The sequence below is a fragment of the Symsagittifera roscoffensis genome, chromosome 9 (assembly GCF_963678635.1).
Source record: "Symsagittifera roscoffensis chromosome 9, txSymRosc1.1, whole genome shotgun sequence".
Classification (NCBI taxonomy): Eukaryota; Metazoa; Xenacoelomorpha; order Acoela; family Convolutidae; genus Symsagittifera; species Symsagittifera roscoffensis.
Window position 1 is genome coordinate 24,929,546 of NC_087070.1, and position 21,310 is coordinate 24,950,855.

General features: G+C 35.2%; 1 protein-coding gene across 2 annotated transcripts in view; it reads right to left on the reverse strand.

Annotated features, from left to right (window-relative positions):
- Positions 1–4,495: 4,495 nt before the first annotated feature.
- The window catches only part of LOC134853873 (sodium/potassium/calcium exchanger 2-like), a 37,661-nt gene continuing 20,846 nt past the window's right edge, over positions 4,496–21,310 (reverse strand). For both annotated transcript variants that reach the window (XM_063869826.1, XM_063869825.1), the window contains exons 3-9: positions 18,601–18,769; positions 16,878–17,116; positions 16,252–16,555; positions 14,624–14,818; positions 14,063–14,227; positions 11,891–12,124; positions 4,496–6,117 (exon numbers count right to left, since the gene is read on the reverse strand). In XM_063869826.1, coding sequence (XP_063725896.1) covers positions 5,920–6,117; positions 11,891–12,124; positions 14,063–14,227; positions 14,624–14,818; positions 16,252–16,555; positions 16,878–17,116; positions 18,601–18,769 — 1,504 coding nt within the window. In that variant the 3' untranslated portion in view covers positions 4,496–5,919. The remainder of the gene's footprint in view (positions 6,118–11,890; positions 12,125–14,062; positions 14,228–14,623; positions 14,819–16,251; positions 16,556–16,877; positions 17,117–18,600; positions 18,770–21,310) is intronic.

A 21,310-nucleotide genomic window follows, 5' to 3' on the forward strand; every position in this document is an offset into this window, starting at 1 on the left:
TAATCACAAGGCTATTGTTTTGCTTCATACTTGCCAGATTTCTTTTGAGAAAACTTCCAACTAAATCATTTTTACCTAATTCATTCACCCTAGATTTCCCATTTACTATGAAAACGCCAATTTTTCTGTATACTTTGCGACAAGACGCAGCCAACAGACAATTGGAAGTGTAAATGGGAAGGAAGTGAAAAAAAAATACAACTTCACAAAAATTACATCCCCTAAACTGATACAATAGCAAAATTATCTAACTGCCAATTTTTGATAACCTTAACCCAATATAATTGATTATACTGAAAAAATATTATTATAAATCCTATTGCTTTTACCAACAATTAATCATTCATGGAATTAAAAACGAAGAGCTAAATTTTGCGGAGAGCTTAACTTAAGCTCCGGCCGCAAAATGTGTTTTCAAAAATGTTGTCGACTTTTTTCGGGCTTTTTTTGGTCAAATTTGACCAAAAAATTGCATTTTTTGGCGCGCGCTCCCCTTCAAAATTCTTATGGGGTCTTTAGAAAAGTTTTAATGTTGGTCCGTCTAAAATGAATGTCATAAAATATTACCAAAGGGGGACCCTTTGGCTGCTGAGGGGATCGAATCCCTGAGGGGACGAGAGGCGTCCGCCCTTCCCCCCCTAAATCCGCCCCGCCCAAATGTTTTATCATTAATGAAAGTGAAAACTTGTTGTCAATTCAAAAAACGTTTCCCAAAATATTACATCGGATTTCTTCTTTTTCCAACTTCCAATTGAAGGGAGGGAGCTTTGAATTTGTGTTCTTTCTAATCACGTAAAATCGTATAACGCAACAAAAATTGAATAGGTATAAGTATAATCGTTTAAGTAAAGGTCGTTTTCAAAATTGTTTAACTATTGGCTGTGAAAATTTTCCTGATTAAAAAAATAAGGTTACCAAAAGTTTTATTAATACCAGTTCCTTTTTCAAAACCCAAACTATTTTAAATTATTTTGGTTAGCTGGTCGAAACTTAAATCCATCTCTTCATTCCTCGCAACAGCAACGAAAAATAGCAGCACTCAACTAGCGACTTAATTTTAAATGAAGCAGCTTGAATTTTACAAAATTAAAAAAATCTCGGATTTCCGAGCCTCATTTATGTGAGAGAACGATTGCAATCAGTTCAAAAGAGTTGAAATGAACTTCGTAGTTTTCGAAAAAAAAAATCGTTTCACATATGTGATATTCGTTGTTCGAGTGCTGCTGAATAGCCAATTCATCAGCAGATACCGTGTAGAAAAAGTTTAAGTATAGAGATCATTGGAAAAACATTTGCTAATAGAAAGTTGGAAAAGCGTCATTGAACTATTTTAAAAAATGAAAAAATCTAATTGCCTTCTTTATGAACATTTTTAAAGTTTCGAAGAAAATACAATACGCTGTAACTCTTTGAATTTCAGAATCGTTATGAATAGACACTTTTTTCAAAAATCTAACACAATTTTAAAAAAAAACTGGTTCAATAGGTTTTCCTTGGGAAATTTGAAAACAAAAATCCAATTTTGAAACTAATATCTTCGCAGTACTTTTCGCATTTTTCGCACCATTTATGTTTTTTCGACAAAAATTAAACAGAAGGTCGGAAAATTATGAAGATAGCCAGCAGAAATTTGGACGATTCGATGAACACAAGTAAACAGAAAAGAAATATGGACTAATTTTTTCGAATTTCAAGGAAAAAAATTGATGGATTGAAGCTTTTTACATTTCTAGAACAAATTGTTATCCGAAATTTTTTGATCAAACAGCCCCAATTTGTGAAACTTTAATTTGCTGAGAAATCTGAAAATTAAATTCCACTTTCGAGACTAGAATTCGATCACGTTTATCGTGAACTTTAGGCTTTCAATTTTCGATTGTGGAGTTTGTATTCGAGAAAAAAAACGGAAAAAAAAATTCGCGACCTCTATAAGGGTCTAGGCTATGTTCATGGACTCTTAAAAGAACAAAGATTTACACAGAGGCGAAATTTCGCTTCGAAAACACTAGCAAAAACATGCCAAAAAGGCAGATCTATAGTGCTATAAAAAGTAGAAATAAGCCTCGAATTGGCAAAAAGTTCGGCTACGTCTGAGATTCCAACCTACGACCTATAGATTAACAGTCTCACATCCTAACAACTCAGCCACGGAAGCTTAATTGCGAACAGCTAATCATGAGTCACAAATAAAGCAGAGAACAGATGCTATGCAATTTCCAATGCTACAGTGAAATTTCCAAAAGAGTGAATACTTTTTATGAACACTTTTATTTGCGAGTTAGATTGAAAAAGATGGTTCTTAATAATACACTAAGCTGAAGCTAGTGTAGTTAATTATGAAAAGTCATCAACAATCAAGAGCCATCGTTTGCTCCACATGGCATTGCAAAAGCAAAAATCGAGCTGCACTTGGTAAATAAACTCCAACTGCAAGAACATTGGCGACACAAACTTAAGAGAAAAAGCCAAAAGGAGCTCTAAAAACTCAAGAAAAAACAGTAATTATCATTGAAAACAAACCTTATAAAAAGCTTTTCATGACTGTAGGATTCGAACCAAGCGCCTCCAATTAGAAACATATCATTTTATTACAACAAACTTGAGCGTATTTACGCGAACTCTCAACGCAAACTACGGTCCATGGTAATTACTACTCAAAGAAAGCGTGTACAGCTCAGGCTAATTTAGTAACGCAGGGAAGATATAATTTAACATAAAACAATAATGCTATTCGATCAACTACTTCGGTTGAAAAAGCGGACCCATATTATAATACCAGCTGAACTTGTCAAATAGGGTAAAAGATAAAGTATTTTTAGTTTACACAGACGCGAAGCCGCACTTCGCAAACAAACGAAAAACTAAAACAAGTATCTTCAAAACATCAAAAAAAACGCAAAAAAGCAAAAGCATTAATGAATTTCAAAAAACTTCTTTCCGGGAATCAAATCTGAATCCTCAGACATCCAAATAATCAAGACGAGAAACTTACAGAACTGTGCCACAGACGCTTGCAGAAATGAAACACTAGCTACTCATAAAATGTAGAATACATGCCAAAACGGGCATTTATATTTCGAGTTGGGTTGGAAAAAGGATCTTCGTAATATAACGGTACGATCGCTAGCTGTCTTGTGCAACCATCAAGAACACCAAATCGATGTCACTATAATTGGAACGGCAGAAATCCTCGTCGACGGCAACAATCGCTGACAAATTTTGGCTCCGACATATTTTTGGTCGGAATAATTTAGCTCACTCACTTTCCCGTCATAGGCTAAATTTGAAAATGTTTTTACAGAATTTTGGATTTCGTACATAACAAAAAAATCAAATAGTAGCTTTTTGAGGATTTATTGATATGAAATTCCCATGGGAATATACCAGAATAAATATAAACAGTTGAAAAAGAGTGAATGAACGCAAGGAACAAAATAATTGTTTTTTTTTAAAGTGAACTTTCGAATTTCACAGAAAATTTTTTATGACATTAAAGCTCTTTGAACTTATGATTGACATTTTTGTGATAAACTTAATACAATTTGATCAATTTTTTTTCCGCCGAGAAATCTGAAAATTCAAAATCTACTTTTGAAGGTAGAATTCGTTCACGTTCTTAGGGGCCTTTAATCTTTTGCTGTTCGATAGAGTAAAACTTTTCCCTGAAAAAAAATCACCAAGACCGTACATTGACCCTTTATACATAGACCGTACATATACGTACATTGGCTCTTTAAAATTCAACTCTATAATATGCGATTATCAGTGGCATTTTTTCCTAAGTTTTCCATATCCTCAGTCAGAAACCGCTCATGTTTGTATTTCGACTAGTCTCCTTTCTCGTCAGGTGCTGAGAAAAAAATTAAATAGTCCGCAAAATTATATACAAAAATAAATTTCATAAACGATTCAATAAACTAAATTCGACAAACACTCTTTGGAAAGAAAATAGTTGAATTGTTATAATGCAAGGTCGCTCTCTAGTTCTACTGATTCGGAAAGAAGTCCACGTGATTAATCTAGTTTCAAAATGTTTACATAGCAATGCATTTCCACGACTATCGGAGAAACTCATTTTAAATGATTTGTAGATCAATTCTGAATCAGTAGCTATTTAGTTAAAGGAGGCACAAATATCATGGTTTATCGGTTCAACAGCAATACCGCTTTATCTGACAGATTCAAAGGAAATTTGACGTGCAACTGGGGGAGCTGGGAATTGTCGGTTCAATATGTTTTCTAAATCACAAAATTGGGTTACGGTGTTTAGTCTAGAATATAAGTTATTAGGGGTGATACTCTCTACTTTAGTGTTTTTTTAATCTATTATAGACATGAAAATACATGTGCATTAAAATACCTGTGAATGAAAGTACCTATGCCGTTTTGGCGATGTGCTTAAAAAGACAATTAATGGTGTCGTGGGAAAGGGGGAGGGGCGAGGGGGGTTTGCGAGGTAAATTGTAGACCCGGATGTTATATTTGGGGGGGGGGGGGGGGGGGGGTGGTTGCAAAATCACATTTCAATGGCCCAGCGGCAGTCTCCGAGATAAGTGAAACCAACAACCATGGTATGCAATCATCTCAATCACGATAGACAATTGTTCACCGAACAACCTGGCAGTTTTCACTTGATAGAGACAGAGTCAAAAAAAGAAACTGTCAGAGAATCGAGTTTCAAATTATATCATATACTTTCTGACTAAAATATATTTACAGCACGAAGTTTGAGGTTGAACAACCAAACAAATACAAATGGTCCAAAAAATTTGGTCCATTTTAATTTCAGTTAATTAATTTGGTAGTGTAAGATTGGCAAATTGCATTAACACTCAAGTGCATTAAAACTCAAAATTGTTAGCATAAAACATAGTATAGCGGCACACCATCACATCAGCTTTAATTTGATATGATCAAATGTTATAGTTGAAAGTAATAAGATATGTTAAAGAGTTTAAGGGCATATTTGATTGAATCAAAATTACATAGTCATTAAAAACACATCGCAGAATCGCCAATGCAACAAAAAACTCTTTGAACGCACGTTTTTAACTCACACATTCTATAGTTAGTAACAAATTTTTTGTCCAAAAAGTTTTTAAAAAGAATCACAGTAACGTTTTATCAAGGTCCGCCAAAAAAGTTCGTATGATTCAAAAAGATGATTGATAACAACGGCATAAGCCAACGCTAACTTCAAAGAAGAAAATTGTAACTTTTACGAATAACGGTTGATGTCTTTTTTTCTTTGGTTGGATAAAAAAAATTTGCTAGTCACTACTATCGTCAATATATTCATTTTGGCACATGATATTCGAACGCACATAACTTTACTTTTGCTGTTGTTGTCTCTGATAGCTTGATAGGAACAAAAGAAGCACGCCTTATGAAACAGCTGAAGATAGCCTAAAAAGGGCCAAACGAATGAATCAAAGACTATGTGCTGAAAACTGTTGACTATACTTGGGAGCTTATAATTATTGACAATTTAACTCTTTCTGCAATGCACCGTAAGAAACCTACAATCATCTTCATGATATTGGAGTATTGTGAGGTGAAATTTTCGCAAATTCAGGTATACGTAGTGCGTGCAGATCGATGTTTACTCAGATATTACTAAATCAGAATCCAGATATTACCATATATTTTCATCTCATCAAAAATTCTTTAAAAATACTTGTCGCTTTCACTAATGTATTTAATACTTTTGTTGTTTCGTGAACGAGATCCACATTTTTGATAGCCCGAGGCCCAGCAATGCATCTGCACTGTAGGTTTAGAGTGAACAGAACAATATTTTGAGATGTTTCGATTGGATGTTGTTATTGCTGGATAATCGAGCTATGTTGTATGTTTCCTTGTTGCTGACTGTATATTTGCGGGTTTGTGCAGAAATGACGATGAGGTGGGGTGTTAGTCCTAGTCCAACAAGCATGGCAGTACATCTTGACCGATGAGGATGGCGAACACAAGGAACACTATGTAGAGTACCATCATGAGAATGCCCATGCCTAGATTGAGTTTCCACTGCATCACCAGGATACAGATGAAGACTGCTATCAACATGGCGAACAGCATCAGAATGTAGCAGATCAGCCCAGTTGAGTCCACTGTCACCTAAATCAACACAAAGTGACTCATTGAGGAGGCACCCAGCAGCGGATTTGATTGGGGCGGACGCCCCCACCCCTCAGCAAATCGACACCCTGCCAACCCAAAGGGTCCCCCTTTGTACTACAAGAAAAAACTTTCGGCAAATAATTTAAACGAACCAATTCTTTTTTTTGCTAATTAGTACTCAGTATGTCCACCTTTTGCTTGAATACGTAATCTTATACGTCTTTGCATTGAAAAATAAGTTTCCAGTAAACTTTGAGGTGCATTTATCCAAACATCAACAATAGAATAGGCCACTTCCCTAAGATTTTGCGGATTTTTCGCCCTAATTTTTTCGCTTCAAATAATCCTAAAGATGCTCGATTGGGTGCAAATCCGGACTGTTTGCTGGAAAAGGAATTTTTGTACTATTGTTTCCCTGAAAAACCGCGTAACAAGGTGGATGGTATGAGGTCTTGCATTGTCTCGTTGAAAAACCACAAAATCTTAAAAGGACGTTTAAAGGAATTGTTGAACTTCCGGAATAAGAATGTCATCGCGGTATTTCTGTGCATTTAAAGTTCCTTCAATGAGTTTTGGTCGAGTTTTGCTTTGAGCTGAGATTCCACCCCAGATATTCGAACTATTTTCTGACCATCTTTAGTACTCAAAAACACTTTTTGGGTTCAGACGTGATCCTTTTACTCTACACAAAAACTCCTCAATCGTCCGAGAAAAGTACTCTGGCCCAATCTTGTCTTCTCCAACTCAAAGCACATCGTTCCCATTCAATCTTGCTTTTTTATGGTGCTGTAGAAACACCATTCCACGATACTGTCGACAACAAAGTAAACCGTAGCCTTTGAGAACTCGTCTTACTGTTGCTTAGCCCATTCGCTTTTTTTGCAATTTGGAACGATTTTTTTTTTCGAAAATCTTGAACAATTTTTTTTGTTTCGATCGAATAGACATTTCCTTCATTGCCTGGCCTTGGCCTATCATTAACCGAATTAGTCGAATTGTAACGAAAAAATAACCTGGATAAAGTTGATCTGTGAGATAAAGTTGATGTGACATCCAAAAAAAAATGGATAACTCATTGCAAGACAAAAACCTTTCGATCGTCGGACTTCAAAGCAAACCTACATTTGTCCAAGAAAAGTACTCTGACCCAAGCTTGTCTTCTCCAACTCGAAGCACTTCTTGCTCATTCTAATCTAGCTCTTTTATGGCGCTGTAGGATATATTGTAATTTCGAACTGATTTTTTTTCCAAAATCTCAAAAAAAAATTCGTTTCGATCTAACAGACAACTTTTTATTTCCTGGCCTGGGCTTACATTCATCATCATCATCAAAACAAATTTGCTCTAAGCATTCCACTGGCTTGATTTCTGTGAGAAAAATTCAATGGTGGCATTTTTAAATTGAACGTACAAATTTTTCTATGAACTCTCTCAGAAAAATGTAATCACCATTTTGACATCCGTTTTACAGTTTTTATAAAAAAATTTTCAGGTTTCTCATTGTTGAAAAGAAAAAGAAAATATCAAGCTGAATTATTCTGATGATGCGTTTTCAATGTCGCCCAGTATATATAAGAGAACTCACTACGTTCATTACTCTTAAACATAGCCAAGAAATAACTGGAAGCGTCAATGAACTCTGTCAATGTAACAGAAAAGATTATTGACTTTTTCGCAACTTCCCGAGATTTAAAGAGAAAAATAAGCACCTTGAAGTTCTTTAAATTTCAAGGGTATTTTAATAAAAGAAAATTATCATAAAAGTAGCACAGTTGATCAATGGATCAATGGGCCAGTCATTCATATGTTTTGCCTTCCTCCTGACTTAACTTTAACTTCTACACAGATTCATTCACTACACAATAGAATAAAATGATTTTTTTTCCGAAAGATAGAAGAGAAAATATAGATGTGCAAAAAAGGAAGTGTGAAATTTGCGAAAAAAGCGGATACATCTATTTATAAATTCGGTTCATTAACCTCAGGTAAATGTTTTGCTATTTATTTACGGTTATCAATATTTTGGTCTTGTTTTTTTTTTCAACTGCACCTGAGGCAGATTGTTTTTAATCTGAAAACTCAAAAGTTAAAATTTAGTCGTAATTTGTATTTAAATTATTTAAGTTTGAGGTAAATTTATCAAAGTCTGAGACAGCTCAGTAGCCAAAGCAACATTGACGACAGACGTCGCGTTGTTGTCTTGGCTAGTCAAAAATGCTTAAATTATATTTCCATTCAATTTATTATCTCAATTGTCAGTTTATAGTAATCTAGAACTCCTAAGCTGGCCGAGAAAGTCAGACGCAATGGAAAAGAGGCTTATAATTTTATTTTCAGCGTCTTTGAATGGCTTAGTTCAAAACAATACTTTGGAGCAAAATTAGTATATTGTTATAAGGATGACCAATTTAGGAACAATTCACCAAAAACGCATTGTATGAAATACTCCAATTAGGGTTTCTCGAGGGGATGGATTTACGAAAACTTGATAAATTTTTTTTAGGTTGGGACCATTGATTTTCTAAGTTCAGCCGGAACATTACAAAAATCTGCGCGGTATTTTTTTTTCTTGAAAAAACGGGCCAAAAATTTCGTTTTTGAACGTTTCCTAAACTTTTGGAACGTTTCTTCGACAAGGGCTTCCCACTCAAATTTACTTTATATTGTTGCCCAAGGCACTTCAGAAAAATTGTAGGTTAGGTTTCATCGGCCGGAAATGGGTGTCTTGAAATGGAAATAAAGATCCGCGATTGCTGTGCAACTAGCACATAATGTTCCGACCACAAAGATTGAAGAAAAGAAAATAAAAACAGAAATTTTAGGAAAAAAATACGAATATTTTTTTCATTTTATTCTCAATATAGCGCTAAAAAGTCTATAGCTTTTTTTGAACGACTGAGGACAATTGAATCTCGTAAAAATCTGCTAAATAAAATAACAGCTAAATTAATATAAAAATTTCAAAATAATTAAATTGATAATTCAATTTTCATCATATCATACGTAAATGATGTGTCAATCATTCTGAAACTCGACGCAATCAATTTTTCTGGACACAAATATGCTATTTAAAAAATAAAATTAGTGGTTTCTGTGATTAGTACAGGATCTAAGATAGGCTATCAAGCCTGTCTAAGGATAGTTCCCTTTCTGTTATCTTCCTAGTTTCCAGACTGAGTGATTTTGTAGAGCGAAGCTTTTTCTTTGCGACTCAAGGCCGTTCTGTTGCGTGTAGACCTTTCACGTGGTACTACTCTTGCAACCGAAGGAAATAAACTGAGCTTAAAACACACAGACGAAGAGGAGCTTCGCGTCACTAGCGATACCACAAAAATATCAATACCAGCTAGCATACAGAAAAAAGCCACTTAATAAAAACAGATTGAAGAAACTTCGAAAAAACCACAACTTGAAACATTTCAAATTGTTGTTTGAAATGATGTTTTATTTGAAATGGAAAATTTCTATTTTTTTTAAACTTAATCTTCCCGTACGAAAAAAACCAGGTCCTGGTCAGCTTCGAACCCACCACTTTTTTCGAACCCACCACTTCGAACCCACCTCCGGTGCTTCAAATTTTCAACAACTCAAAAAACTATTCTTTGAGTGTACTCTGACAGCACCCAATAACAAGGTTTGTAATTAAAAAAAATTGCAACGTTTTTTATTCAAGTTTTTTACACAAATTTTGAAGAACCATAAAAGTTTGTGACCATAAAATTTTGAAGTTTTATTTAAGTTCTTCGAAAAAATTTAAAAAAAACTAAGAAACTTCACATCTGGGAAACTGAAAGCAGTTGAGCAGTCGCATTTGGACGCAAAATTTGCAACTCCTTAGAGTACCCTTACAGTACCCAACTACAACGTTGGGAAATTCAAATTTTGAGAAACTTCATCAGTTTTCTAAAAGAAAGTTTTCTAAAAGAAGTATTTTTTTCGAAAACTACCAAAATTTGAGCAGTATTTTTCGATGGAAATATTCGCAATCTTTGAAAGTACACAACTACAATTTAACGGCTGGGAATTTCAATTTAACGAATTACTTTGTAATTTGAGTTTTCTGCAAACTTCCATAAAAAAATCACGAAAATCGTCTTATCTCTTTAACAAAAAAAATTCGGGCATTCTTAATTGGAGGCCGAACTTGCAACCCCTGAGATTACTCTGACAGTCCCCCAACTACAAGCTAGAAATCTCCAACTTTGAAAAAAAATCAATTTAATTTTCATGAAATTTTTTTTTAAATCACAAAAAATATCAAAAAATCTGGAAAACTGCAAGAATTTGAGCAGTCCTTTTCAGAGGCAAGTTTCGCAACCCCCTGAGAGTACCCTCAAAGATTCCAATAACAGGATTGAGATATTCAAAGTTTTGGAGTTTCTCAACTAAGTTTCTTTGAAAACTTCGGAGAAAATCATAAAAAACGTCATATTTCGAAAACTACAAGGATTTGAGTAGTCATCTTTGGCAGCGAAATTCGCAACTCCTGAGAATACCCTGACAGAGCCTCAGTGCAGAGATGGTAATTTCAAGTTTTGTGAAATTTTTTTAATCAAAGTTTTCTGAAAAATTTTGAAAAAAATCCAAAAAAAAAACGTCATAGCTCGAAAACTACAAGGATTTGAGCAGCCATAATCAAAGGCAAAATTCGCAACCCGTGCGAGTACCCTCACAATTTCCAACAAAAGGATTGAGATCTTCAACATTTTGGAAATTTTTAAAATCTAAATTTTTAAAAAAATTTTGAAAAAATCATAAAAAACGTCATATCTCGAAAACTACAAGGATTTGAGAAGTGAGAATTGGAGGAAAGATTCGCAACCCCTGAGAGTATCCTGACAGCACCAAACTACAGGGTGACAATTTGAAAAATTGAGAAATTTTTTGAAACTAAATTTTCTAGAAAATTTTTGAAAAACCACGAAAATTGCCTATCTCGCTTACCAAAAGGATTTGGTTATTCATATATGGAGGCCAGAATCGCAAAACCTGGGAAAACTCTGACAATATCCTACTACTGGGTTGCTATTTTTAAACTTGATGAAATAAACACTGAAATCAACCTGGAAAATTGAAAAAAAACCTTTACCATTGCAATATACGATATAGCTTAAAAGTGAAAAAAATTCATTTGTTAAACATGCAAAAATAATACATTGAAAAAGCTTAAACTTGGCGAGATAGTAAAGCCCGCATTTAAATATGTAATAAAAGATAATAGATAGATAATAGATGAAAGTTAAATAATTAGTCGACGGGTAGACAGACATAATCAAATTAATTAAAAAAGCAGGTATAAAGACAACTTAATTTGGCCTCGAAAAAAAATACTGAAAAATTGATGACCTTGCGAAAAACTAATTGCACAATTTTTTAAAGCATTGCAATATATGATATAGCTTAAACATGAAAAAATTCTTTCGATAAACAAGCAAAAACATTACGCTTAAACATGGGAGATAGCTGTCACTCGCATTTAAATATAGTATAGATATAGATAGATATAGATAGCTAGATGACCATATATACCACGTGAGTCTGTTACACAAATTGTTAACCCGAAAAAAGACTTTATTTAGATTTGATAAGACTTGCTAATCGCAAGCGTAGAGACATCAAAAGTCAATCCGTGAAAAGTCAAACTTGACCATGAAAGGATTTTAAAGACTTTTTGAAAAAAAATGAAAAAAAAAAATCATCAAGACCATAAGTGACAATCATTTCGTTCTTTTACGCTGAAAAAGCCACAGAAAATAATGGCGTAATGTACCTTGATGGATGTTTCGATGGCGAGGTAGATCATCCAGGGAATTGGGAGTCCAACGCAGATGTCGAAGAGGTTGCTTCCAATCGAGCTGCTCAGAGCCATGTCTCCGAATCCTTTGGAGGCCACCAGGTAGGAAGTGATCAGATCAGGGATACTGGTGCCAGCTGCCAGCAGAGTCAGACCCATTATGCTGCTCTCTATGTCCAACAGAAAACCAATGCGCTCCACCCACCACACCTACACATGGACAAAACACAACATAAATAACTATAAGCTATTAGTGGAGCTTAAAAGAGGCTAGACCCTCCGTAACAGCTTCAGATTATGCCCGTCCCAAGCGCAACAACCAACTACTGGATAAAGAGGAGGATTTCTTGACACCTGTCATAGATCTAGACCAAAAAAGTTTGCCGAGGCTGCAATACGTCGATGAGATGTTTTACAACATTTTATCGATAACCTAATGATGAGGCAGTTAGCAAATCAACCGGGATTCTATGAATATATTAGCGCCAAAAACTTCAAGCTTTTCGCAAAAAAACTGACTCAAACAAATTTGAGAAATTTGCCCTCCAGTGCAAAGAAGTTAAGGTTTTAAATGGCAGAGTCCTCATTGCAAACATGACGCAAATATGGCATTTTTGTTCAGACGAAAAAAAATACTGCCAATCACTTTGGTATTCAACTCAGATTTTCTCAAATGGGGGTTCATTTTTACATAGTATTTCCTTCTTTCTATAGAAAAGATTTAAGTTTAATTCAAAAATCCCGTCTACAGTTTCTGTCAAACAGCAATTCTTTGTTATTGTTCGTATTACAATAAAACAAAGAAATGAGCTTGCGAGGTTTCAGATTCCATCCGATTCCGCAAAAACAGACAGCCTAAAAATCTCAAAATGCGAATTGATCAGACTTGAAAAACTGCTTTGACGACCAGCGCTTTATATTGCAGCCTTCTTAATCGCATTACAAACGTCAAAAGAAAAATTCATATTTTATAATTTAGTTAATCCTAGAAATTTGGCTGCCATAACAGCAATTTTCTATGACACAAATCATAGTACTGCTCCAAATACTAAATCTAATTTATTATTTGGTATTAGCATTTCTTATATAAGGAACGCAATCGTTTTTACAACATTTTTTGTTGTTTCCGTAACTATGATTACGACGACGCACGACGACGTAGAAAAAGTAAGAACTCGTACAAAAAAAACTAGTATCAGGAAAAACTTTTCAGAATTATCGGACTTCATAAATGAACCGGCCATACTGTTGAAAAACCTCCCAGCACCCTATATATGTCGCAAATTGAAGTTAATTTCCAGTGAAGTTTCGATATGTTTCACATTGCCTGAAAAAGGTTATTTTTTTAACTCATTTTAAACGATTCACAAAACTTAACGGGGTCTTTTCTGTAATACAATCTAAGAACAGGAAAACGTTTTCACCAGCTTTATTTCTAATTTTAAATTTTAGTCACTCCGCTTTCAGCAAAATTCTAATTTTCAAGATAATAATAACCTCAAAATTGACCAAAAATTCATAATTCTTGAACCAGAAAATGATCAATTACTGCTTTTATGATAATAAATGCTAATAACTGTTAAATGCGATTGTTTGAATAATTTAAGACAGTGAGAGGAATAACTTTAATTAAAAATAGCGCTTGCATAATCACTTTAGTTCGTTCTGATTTCTTCTTAGAGATCTTGGTAATATTCATCAGCCTTACCCGAGAGCAAATGCAAATTCAGAAAACTATATACCTTACAATTATTATAACTGCTTTGTCAATTTACATTAAGAAGAAGATAGGTGGCAGGTTTTGCAGTAATCATTGCACAAAAATGGCAAACATTTTTAACACAGATTATCCGTCTGTCTAATTGGTATTTGGAGTATGGATTAAGACTGAGGGTCCTAGACAGGTCGCAAGAAGGCTAAAGGTTGATTTAGCTGCCTATCATTCCAATAGTGCCTAAATGATTCTAAGGAGAATAAACCAGCCGAAGTATAAGCAGACACTAATGCGCAGAGTATATGAATCAGCTAAAAGTTCCGTCATTTGAATGAAACTAGCTTAATTTTCGTAATTGTTACATAATTTTTTATTTAACTATTATGTAACAGTTACTTACTTCGACTGGTTTAAATAACAGCGTTTCAATGTACCATGAAGTAAGAGTAGACACCGATCCATAGGATGCTCATGATGAAGGTGAGGAAGAAGAGTTGGCGGCCCCACCACCAGAACATACCATCTGCCTCCTTGTCAATCTCGCCATTATCATCAGGCACGCCCCTCCGACAGTCAGGAACAGTCACCAAGAGCAGCACCTGAATCATTAGTCACATAAACTACAGGATAAACCTGGCAAACTAGAGGAGTACTCAGTAGTTTTGGGTATTACGTCACAGAATGGTTCAATAACATGTTTCTATGCAACAGTTGTGTAACCATCCCTTTTTAATCGGCGCGTCCTGGACATTTTTGATGTTCGCCTCAAATTTAAAGTGCATTAATTTTGATCGAAAGTTTCACAGCATTATTTTTCTTCCAATGTAAAAAGCGTTAAGAAACTTTCCGACGTTAAACTCCTAGAAAAGCCTCATAGTTCAACGGAACTAAGCGTAGTTATGCTGAGAAATATCAAATTACAATCGATTCCATATCTTAAATACAATTTGACCAGTAATTACTAAAAATCTAGATAAAACTGGCTCAATGCTTACCTTCAGAGGCAAACTGATCACGTATAGCACTTTTCCATACCACTTCTTGTCACTGGGCCAGCTCAGATCCAGGGGTCCATCAGCCTCCTCGTCATCATCCTCCTCCTCCCCACCCCCTCCATTGTTCTCGTTCTCTTCCTTATCTTTAGCCTCAGGGGTGCTTCCCTTTTCCTCGTGCTCATCAGGGTGTTCCTCCTAATCCGAACAGAATTAGACTTTAAAATGAGATTTCACCAAGAAACTTTGGACTAAGTATAAAACGCACATTTTAATTTGGCAAAAATTTAACACAGGCGAAGTTGCACTTCGCATACAAAAGCAAAAACAAGACCGCAATCCAATTACAACTTGACTTAATTCCCGCAATATTGTTTATTGATGTATTTATATAATGCTGGTATGGGCCCTATCCAGCTTGTGCACGACCGTACCTAACCGGAAGGGTTTCTTTATAATTTATTTTTTATTACGACGCATTAGCAGTACCAGTCAATTTGAAAAAAAAAGAAATTTACCAACTAACATGCCTCAATTTAAGAGCGGACGCATTTTAACTAGTATAGTAAGTTGATTAAAAACATCGGACCCGGCCCGGGTTCGAAACCTCTTAATTTTTCGTGGGTCTCCTTCCCTACCTCTACGCTACAGATCCATGATACCTTGAAGCTAAAAGTCTATTTGAAATATAATAGTCTGTGTTAATATCCTTAGCATTGGCTGTACTTAATAGCTGGTTATTGATCAAAATGAACACATTTTGTCGCAACAATATTTGCGTCGCAACAATATTTGCGTCGCAACAATATTTGCGACTTAGGCTGGAAAAAAAGAGAGTTCATACTATAACACAAGCTTTGCTTGTGTAATAAGATGAGTTGAATCTATCTTATTGTCGCTAAATTAAAACAAGGATAGAGGGTTACTGTGCAAGTAGCACAGAATGTTCCGACCATAGTCTTTAGAAAACGACGGTTAAGAAAGTTTTTTTTCTAATTGGTGTAGTTTTATCTGCTTGGTGCGATAAAAGGATCTGACTTAAAAATATAGTTAGGCATTTTAGACAGTCAAAGTAATTAGGAAAAATTTTGACTTTTTTGGCTCTCAAAATCAAGCTACAAAACTAGTTTTGCTTGCTTAAATTAGTTTTTAAGGTCTTAAACTAGGCATAATGCAGCTGTTGTAAGCCTGCTCGCATGCTTTATTCACTCGGACCAAGACGAAAAATCAAAATCAAGGTTTTTCTCAACACTGAACATTTTTTGGAAAATTTTTAACGTGGTTGGAATCACGACTGCAAGGGCTTTAATATGATATATGACTCAAACACTCAACACATTCCGATGATTAGTTGTGGTACCTGATTTTGCGTGGAAAACAAACAAAAAATACCAAAACATTCCCGAACACAAAATTCCTCTCCATTTTCAATGGTCGGAACAATAATTTTTCAATTTCATTTAGACCAAATTGCAATTTTTCATCAAATAAATCCAATCAACATTGAGGTCTGAAATACCTCAAAATATAAGAGAAAAGTATTATGCTTGGCTTCAAGTGACACGGTTGAAATGAAAGCCAACAACTACACGCAGTAGGTCAATATCGTAAATAGCGGGGAGTACACCAACCTTTGAATGAGTTTTATGGAAAGGGTTTTTCTTCTCGTGCCCAGCTGTCTCCAGATCGCCTTCCTGGTGCTCCTGAGCTGGAGTCATGGCTGAATCTTTAGGCTGGATCTTGCTCTTCCACTTAGCCACTTTGGCAATAATGAACTCCTGGAAGCGTTCGTTGATTATCATGAACATGCAGTAGAAGACATACCAGACGAACAGGATCACTGCTTCGTATAAGTAGATTTTAGAGTCTGAGAAGAAGCCGATTAGGAGGGCCAGTCCGATTGAGTAGAAAGTGACGTCTCTCGTGAACGGATACCTAAAAAAGTCTATGAATATGGAATTCGGACATGTGATCTAAGAGCAGTTACTTCTATCGGTTTATTTAGTTAACACAAAAGCAAACCAAAAAAACTAGAAAAAAATTGCAAAAAGGAGCTCCGAAATGACGCAGAATTGAAGCAGCGAACATTAACTTTTTGAACTGAACATCTTATCAAAAATAAGCTTTGCAACGACTGTTACAAGTGGACAGTAAAGAAATCATCGTCTTAGCCACGTGCATTATAATACCGATGATAAATTCATCATGTTGTAAAATTGAGATGGACATAAGTGACATGAAGTACTGTTCAGTGTACCATGTGAGTTCGAGACTAGTTTTGTCCGTTGGGCCGAAGTAGGTTCCAAAAGCGCAGATAGCGATCACGAAGAGCACATTAAACACAGCAGATCCTACTATGGTTCCAATGCCTACGTCCACTGAGCCGGAGAACATGATGCCACAGAGGGATGTGAACAACTCCGGGGCACTGCCTCCTGCGGCCATGAATGTAGCACCCGCCACATCTTCCGGAAGATTAGTTTTCTCAATGATAACCTGTAAGAAAAACAGATTGTCAAAACTTCATTGAAACAAGCACAATCGATCGCAGTACAACAAACAGAATGCTCCGACCACATTTGATAAAAAATATATTTAAAAAAAAACGGTTTTTTTCTCTCTTTTTTTCTAGTTAGTGTTGCCTTTTCTGCGTGGCGGGACAGGCAAACTATACGAAAGCGTATTAGGTAACGAATTGGGCACAATCGACAACAGTTGTCTTCAAAAAAGAGTAACAAAAAAATGAAGTTTGAAAACAAAATCTTATTTTTTTCTTTTTTTTTGCACAATGCTTGGGTGAAGATTCTACAGAAGCAGGGGCGGATCTAAGATTTTCTCGAGAGGGGGGGGGGGCGGATTTTCGAAAAAACAGTCAAAAAAGCCGTTTTTGGGCACTTTTTGAAAAATTTTGACAAAAAAATTGCGTTTTTTTGGCGCGCTCCCCCTCAAAGTTAGTACATATTGGCGCCAAAGGCGCCTTTAGAAAAATTTTAGGGTCGGTCCGCCAAAAATGGATTTCTGAAAAAGTATCAAAGGGGGGACCCTTTGGGTCGGCAGGGGGTCCAAGGGGGTACAGAAGGGCAATCTTTGGAGATTGGTGGGCTTATTGACGAGCTCATTTGGCAGCAACAATCCGCGAAAAAAAAACTTATTTAAACATTCCCGAGTGGCATTCATATAAGTTTAATCTATTCACATGTTTGTATGTTTGTTTGACTAACTTTTACGCTCTACCATAAAAACTTTTTGGAAATCAGAACTGAAACACCAAATACTCTTCTGTAAAAAAGAAACAATACTGAAATGCTGCGGTAGCAGCCATCTATATACTTAATGTCTTCATTTCGATGCTATACCCCATTGATTTCCAAGTCTCATTAAGACTGGCGAAAGAAAACTTAAAATAAAGATAAAGCCAAATAATTCCACACAGGTGCGACATTTATAGTACAAAAATTAATTTTGAAAATGCGAGCGCTTGACTGAAAGTTTAGTTTTTCTGTTTAATATATTTTAAACATGTTCCAAAATTCGTCTATTTTTGGAGCAATTTTGAGCGGAACAGTGTTTTAAGTATTTGTTTGTGGAATCCATAACAGCTAAGAAGATCAAAGAAAAGTAGCAATGATGTGGATTCCGCAAAAAATCTGATGTTGGCCTGTTGTGGAACCCGCATACAATGCACAGAATGCACAGTTTGGCCTCGTAATGAAGCTGTTAAATTTTTATCGCCTGCTAAAAAATTATTTTTGCAGACATACATGTTGAGGGAAGATGAATTAAATAAACAATAGATAACAATAGTCCAAGGCTTGACCACTGTGGATTAGAACTAGCAATCGCATTCCACCCTGAACTCACCCCCATTAACTTCTACACGCTGTGTACAATTTCAGGATCAAAACCTGTGATGTAATTGCCTGGTGAAAGGGTCAAATGCGTAAAAAACAGCAAATGAAATGGAAATGTTCTGTACTTGCCTCCAGACTGGGTACGAAGAAGTCATCGCAGATGATGGCCAGACCAAGGAACATGTAGAGAGCACCCAAAAGGTACAGAGGCACGAAGCCCCTCTGGCCACATGTAGACAACCAGCCCTCGTCTGAATTTCCCTTGCCCAAGTAGAACATCTCAGGTGGGTATGTCACTCTAAAAAACAAAACAAACGCATAAAAGTGCATCAATAACTTAACAAATCCATTCATACTCCATTAAACCTTTTTAAAAAATTATTCCACCGCATTAGAACTTTTCAAACAAAAACGTTGAAAACTTAACACAATGGTAAGAAAATGATTCTGAGTTTTCAACACTCCAAATGAAGTTTTCTTCATGTTTGTTATACAAAGGTTATATTGAGAAGAAACATAGTGATTGAAAAACAAAATAATACTGAAAATGTTTTCAATTGAAAAAAAAAAAACTTTATTGATTTTAGAAATGAGCATCAATTGTGAACACACTCTTAAATAAAATTTTCATAATTAGGGGCTGAGTCTTCGACTTGCCATTCAAGCGGACAATCATCTGAACAAACTGTCACAGCAGTCTTGAAGCAATATGGCATCAGCAAAAACTTTAGAATAAGAAAGCTTAAACTAATTTCGATTAAATATAGTCAATATTGCTTTGTTCTGGAGTAGAAAACGAAAATCACCAAAGCAGCGAAAGGTAACAAAAACACGAGAAACACAAGAAAAAATTATTGGCACTTTTTCTCTCCACCATATGTAAAATTTTACAAGAAAAATGTTTGTTCGCATTGCCCGATTGGAATCATACGGACCAAAAACGCCACGACAAACATATTTGGTCTTCATGCGTAAACTTATAAAACCCCTTATTGTACAAAAAACTTTTACGCTAATGCACGGTGAGGGGAGGGAAAAGCGCCGAAAGGTTGAGCAAAAACATATTTTGATCAGATAGCAAAAGCAGAAACGACAGAACATAAGAAAAACAAAAGAAAATTGTTTTTCTTGGTGGCTCAAAATAAAATAAAAACTAGTTAAAGACGAACATTGGTTCATTTTGAACCCAATAACGCACAACTAGCATCTACGGTGTTTTAAAATTCGTTAAGAAATCTCAAAAGTGGCAAGTAGCAAAGAATGTTCGAACCACTATTTGTGCAAACAATTAAAAAAATGTTTTTTTTTTCATTTTATTTTCAAATTAGTGTCAATTTTTGTGCGTTGTGTGATGATAAAACTATACAAGCGCATATGAAGTGGGATAACTGGTCATAATTCACCAAATTTGTCTTAGAAAAATGAAGAGAGAACAAAAAAATTGATGTTTTTTTTCTAATTTTTAGTAGAATTATTTTTATATTTCTCAGATTTTTATGCCAAGTAAGCTCTAGGAAAGCTACCATATCTAGTTTTCCCACAGCAAAAATTAATTTTTCAGTACTTGAATGGAGTTTTTTTCAAGACCTACTTACTCGCAATAATACTAAAAAAATACTAAAAGTCGAAATCGAAATACGAAAACTAAAAATCGAAATAATACTAAAAATCAAAACCCTCAAAACAGTTTTTCTCGACACTGGCACATATTTTTAACACAGAGGCGAAAATGCACTTCGCAAAACCAGCGAGAGAAGGACAAAAAATAGCTCTAAAAGTTTCAAGAAGTAAAAAAAGGAAAAAAGAGACCCTCTGTGCAGGAATCGAACTCCCGGCCTGCAGATTAAAAATCACGCGTCCTAGCATCTGCCACATGGTCGCTTAACATTAATTAAACTTCAAACGACCAGCTAAACCTGGAAGTACCTGTTCGATAATATTTTTAAAACACTTACAGCTGCAAAAACTAATTCGTACATTTCGAAGTGCCAAAACTGGACATTTACGAAGTCCATAGCTGATTCCTACCAATAAAATCAAGGAAACCACGCTTTTGCTGGACCAATTACATATTCATTTGATTATTTTTCCAGGAGTTTTTGTGAAATTCATAAAAAACCAAAAATGGTTCAAGCAGTGAAACATTTTCGTAGCGGATTTCCTCTCAAAATTGGGAAAATTCGTTCATACACAGAATACCTTTACAGTTTTTTCTTTCGATTAAGTCCTCAGATTGGTTGATCTAACCGTGGCTTTCAAAAAATACATCAACGAAAAAAAAAATCAAGAAACGAAATTTTGCTACGGCCAAAACTGCTTATCTATAAATACCAGGGCATAGCCTCTATGAAGAGACAGTTCCTAGCCCACGTTCTTTCGATTGAACTTTTAATCTTAGCTTTGGCACTGTAGTTTTCAAGAAAACTCAGAAATTTTCCTAAAAACTGTCAACATTTCGAAAGATAAGCTTTTCCTTTATTCAAAATTTTATTCTCACAAGACTAGGGTTCAATTTCTACGAAGAGCGAATAACTTGCACCATTTCTTTAGATTCAAGCCTTTCTCTCAGATTTGGTAGGGTAGTTTCTGAGAAAATTTTCTGAAAAACAAGCTAAGATTTGAAAGTTCTACATTTTTAGGGGACAACTTTGAAATTTAAGGTTAGAGATTTAATCGACAAAACAGATTTTTTTAATTTTTGCTGCTAACTAGTTTCGTCCTAATTTTTAAAAATTAAGACGAAAATAGTAGGCAGCAAAAACTCAAAATATCTATTCTGTCGATTTAATCTTGAACCTTAGATTTCAAAACTTGGACATTTTCTAAGGCCAAAACTATT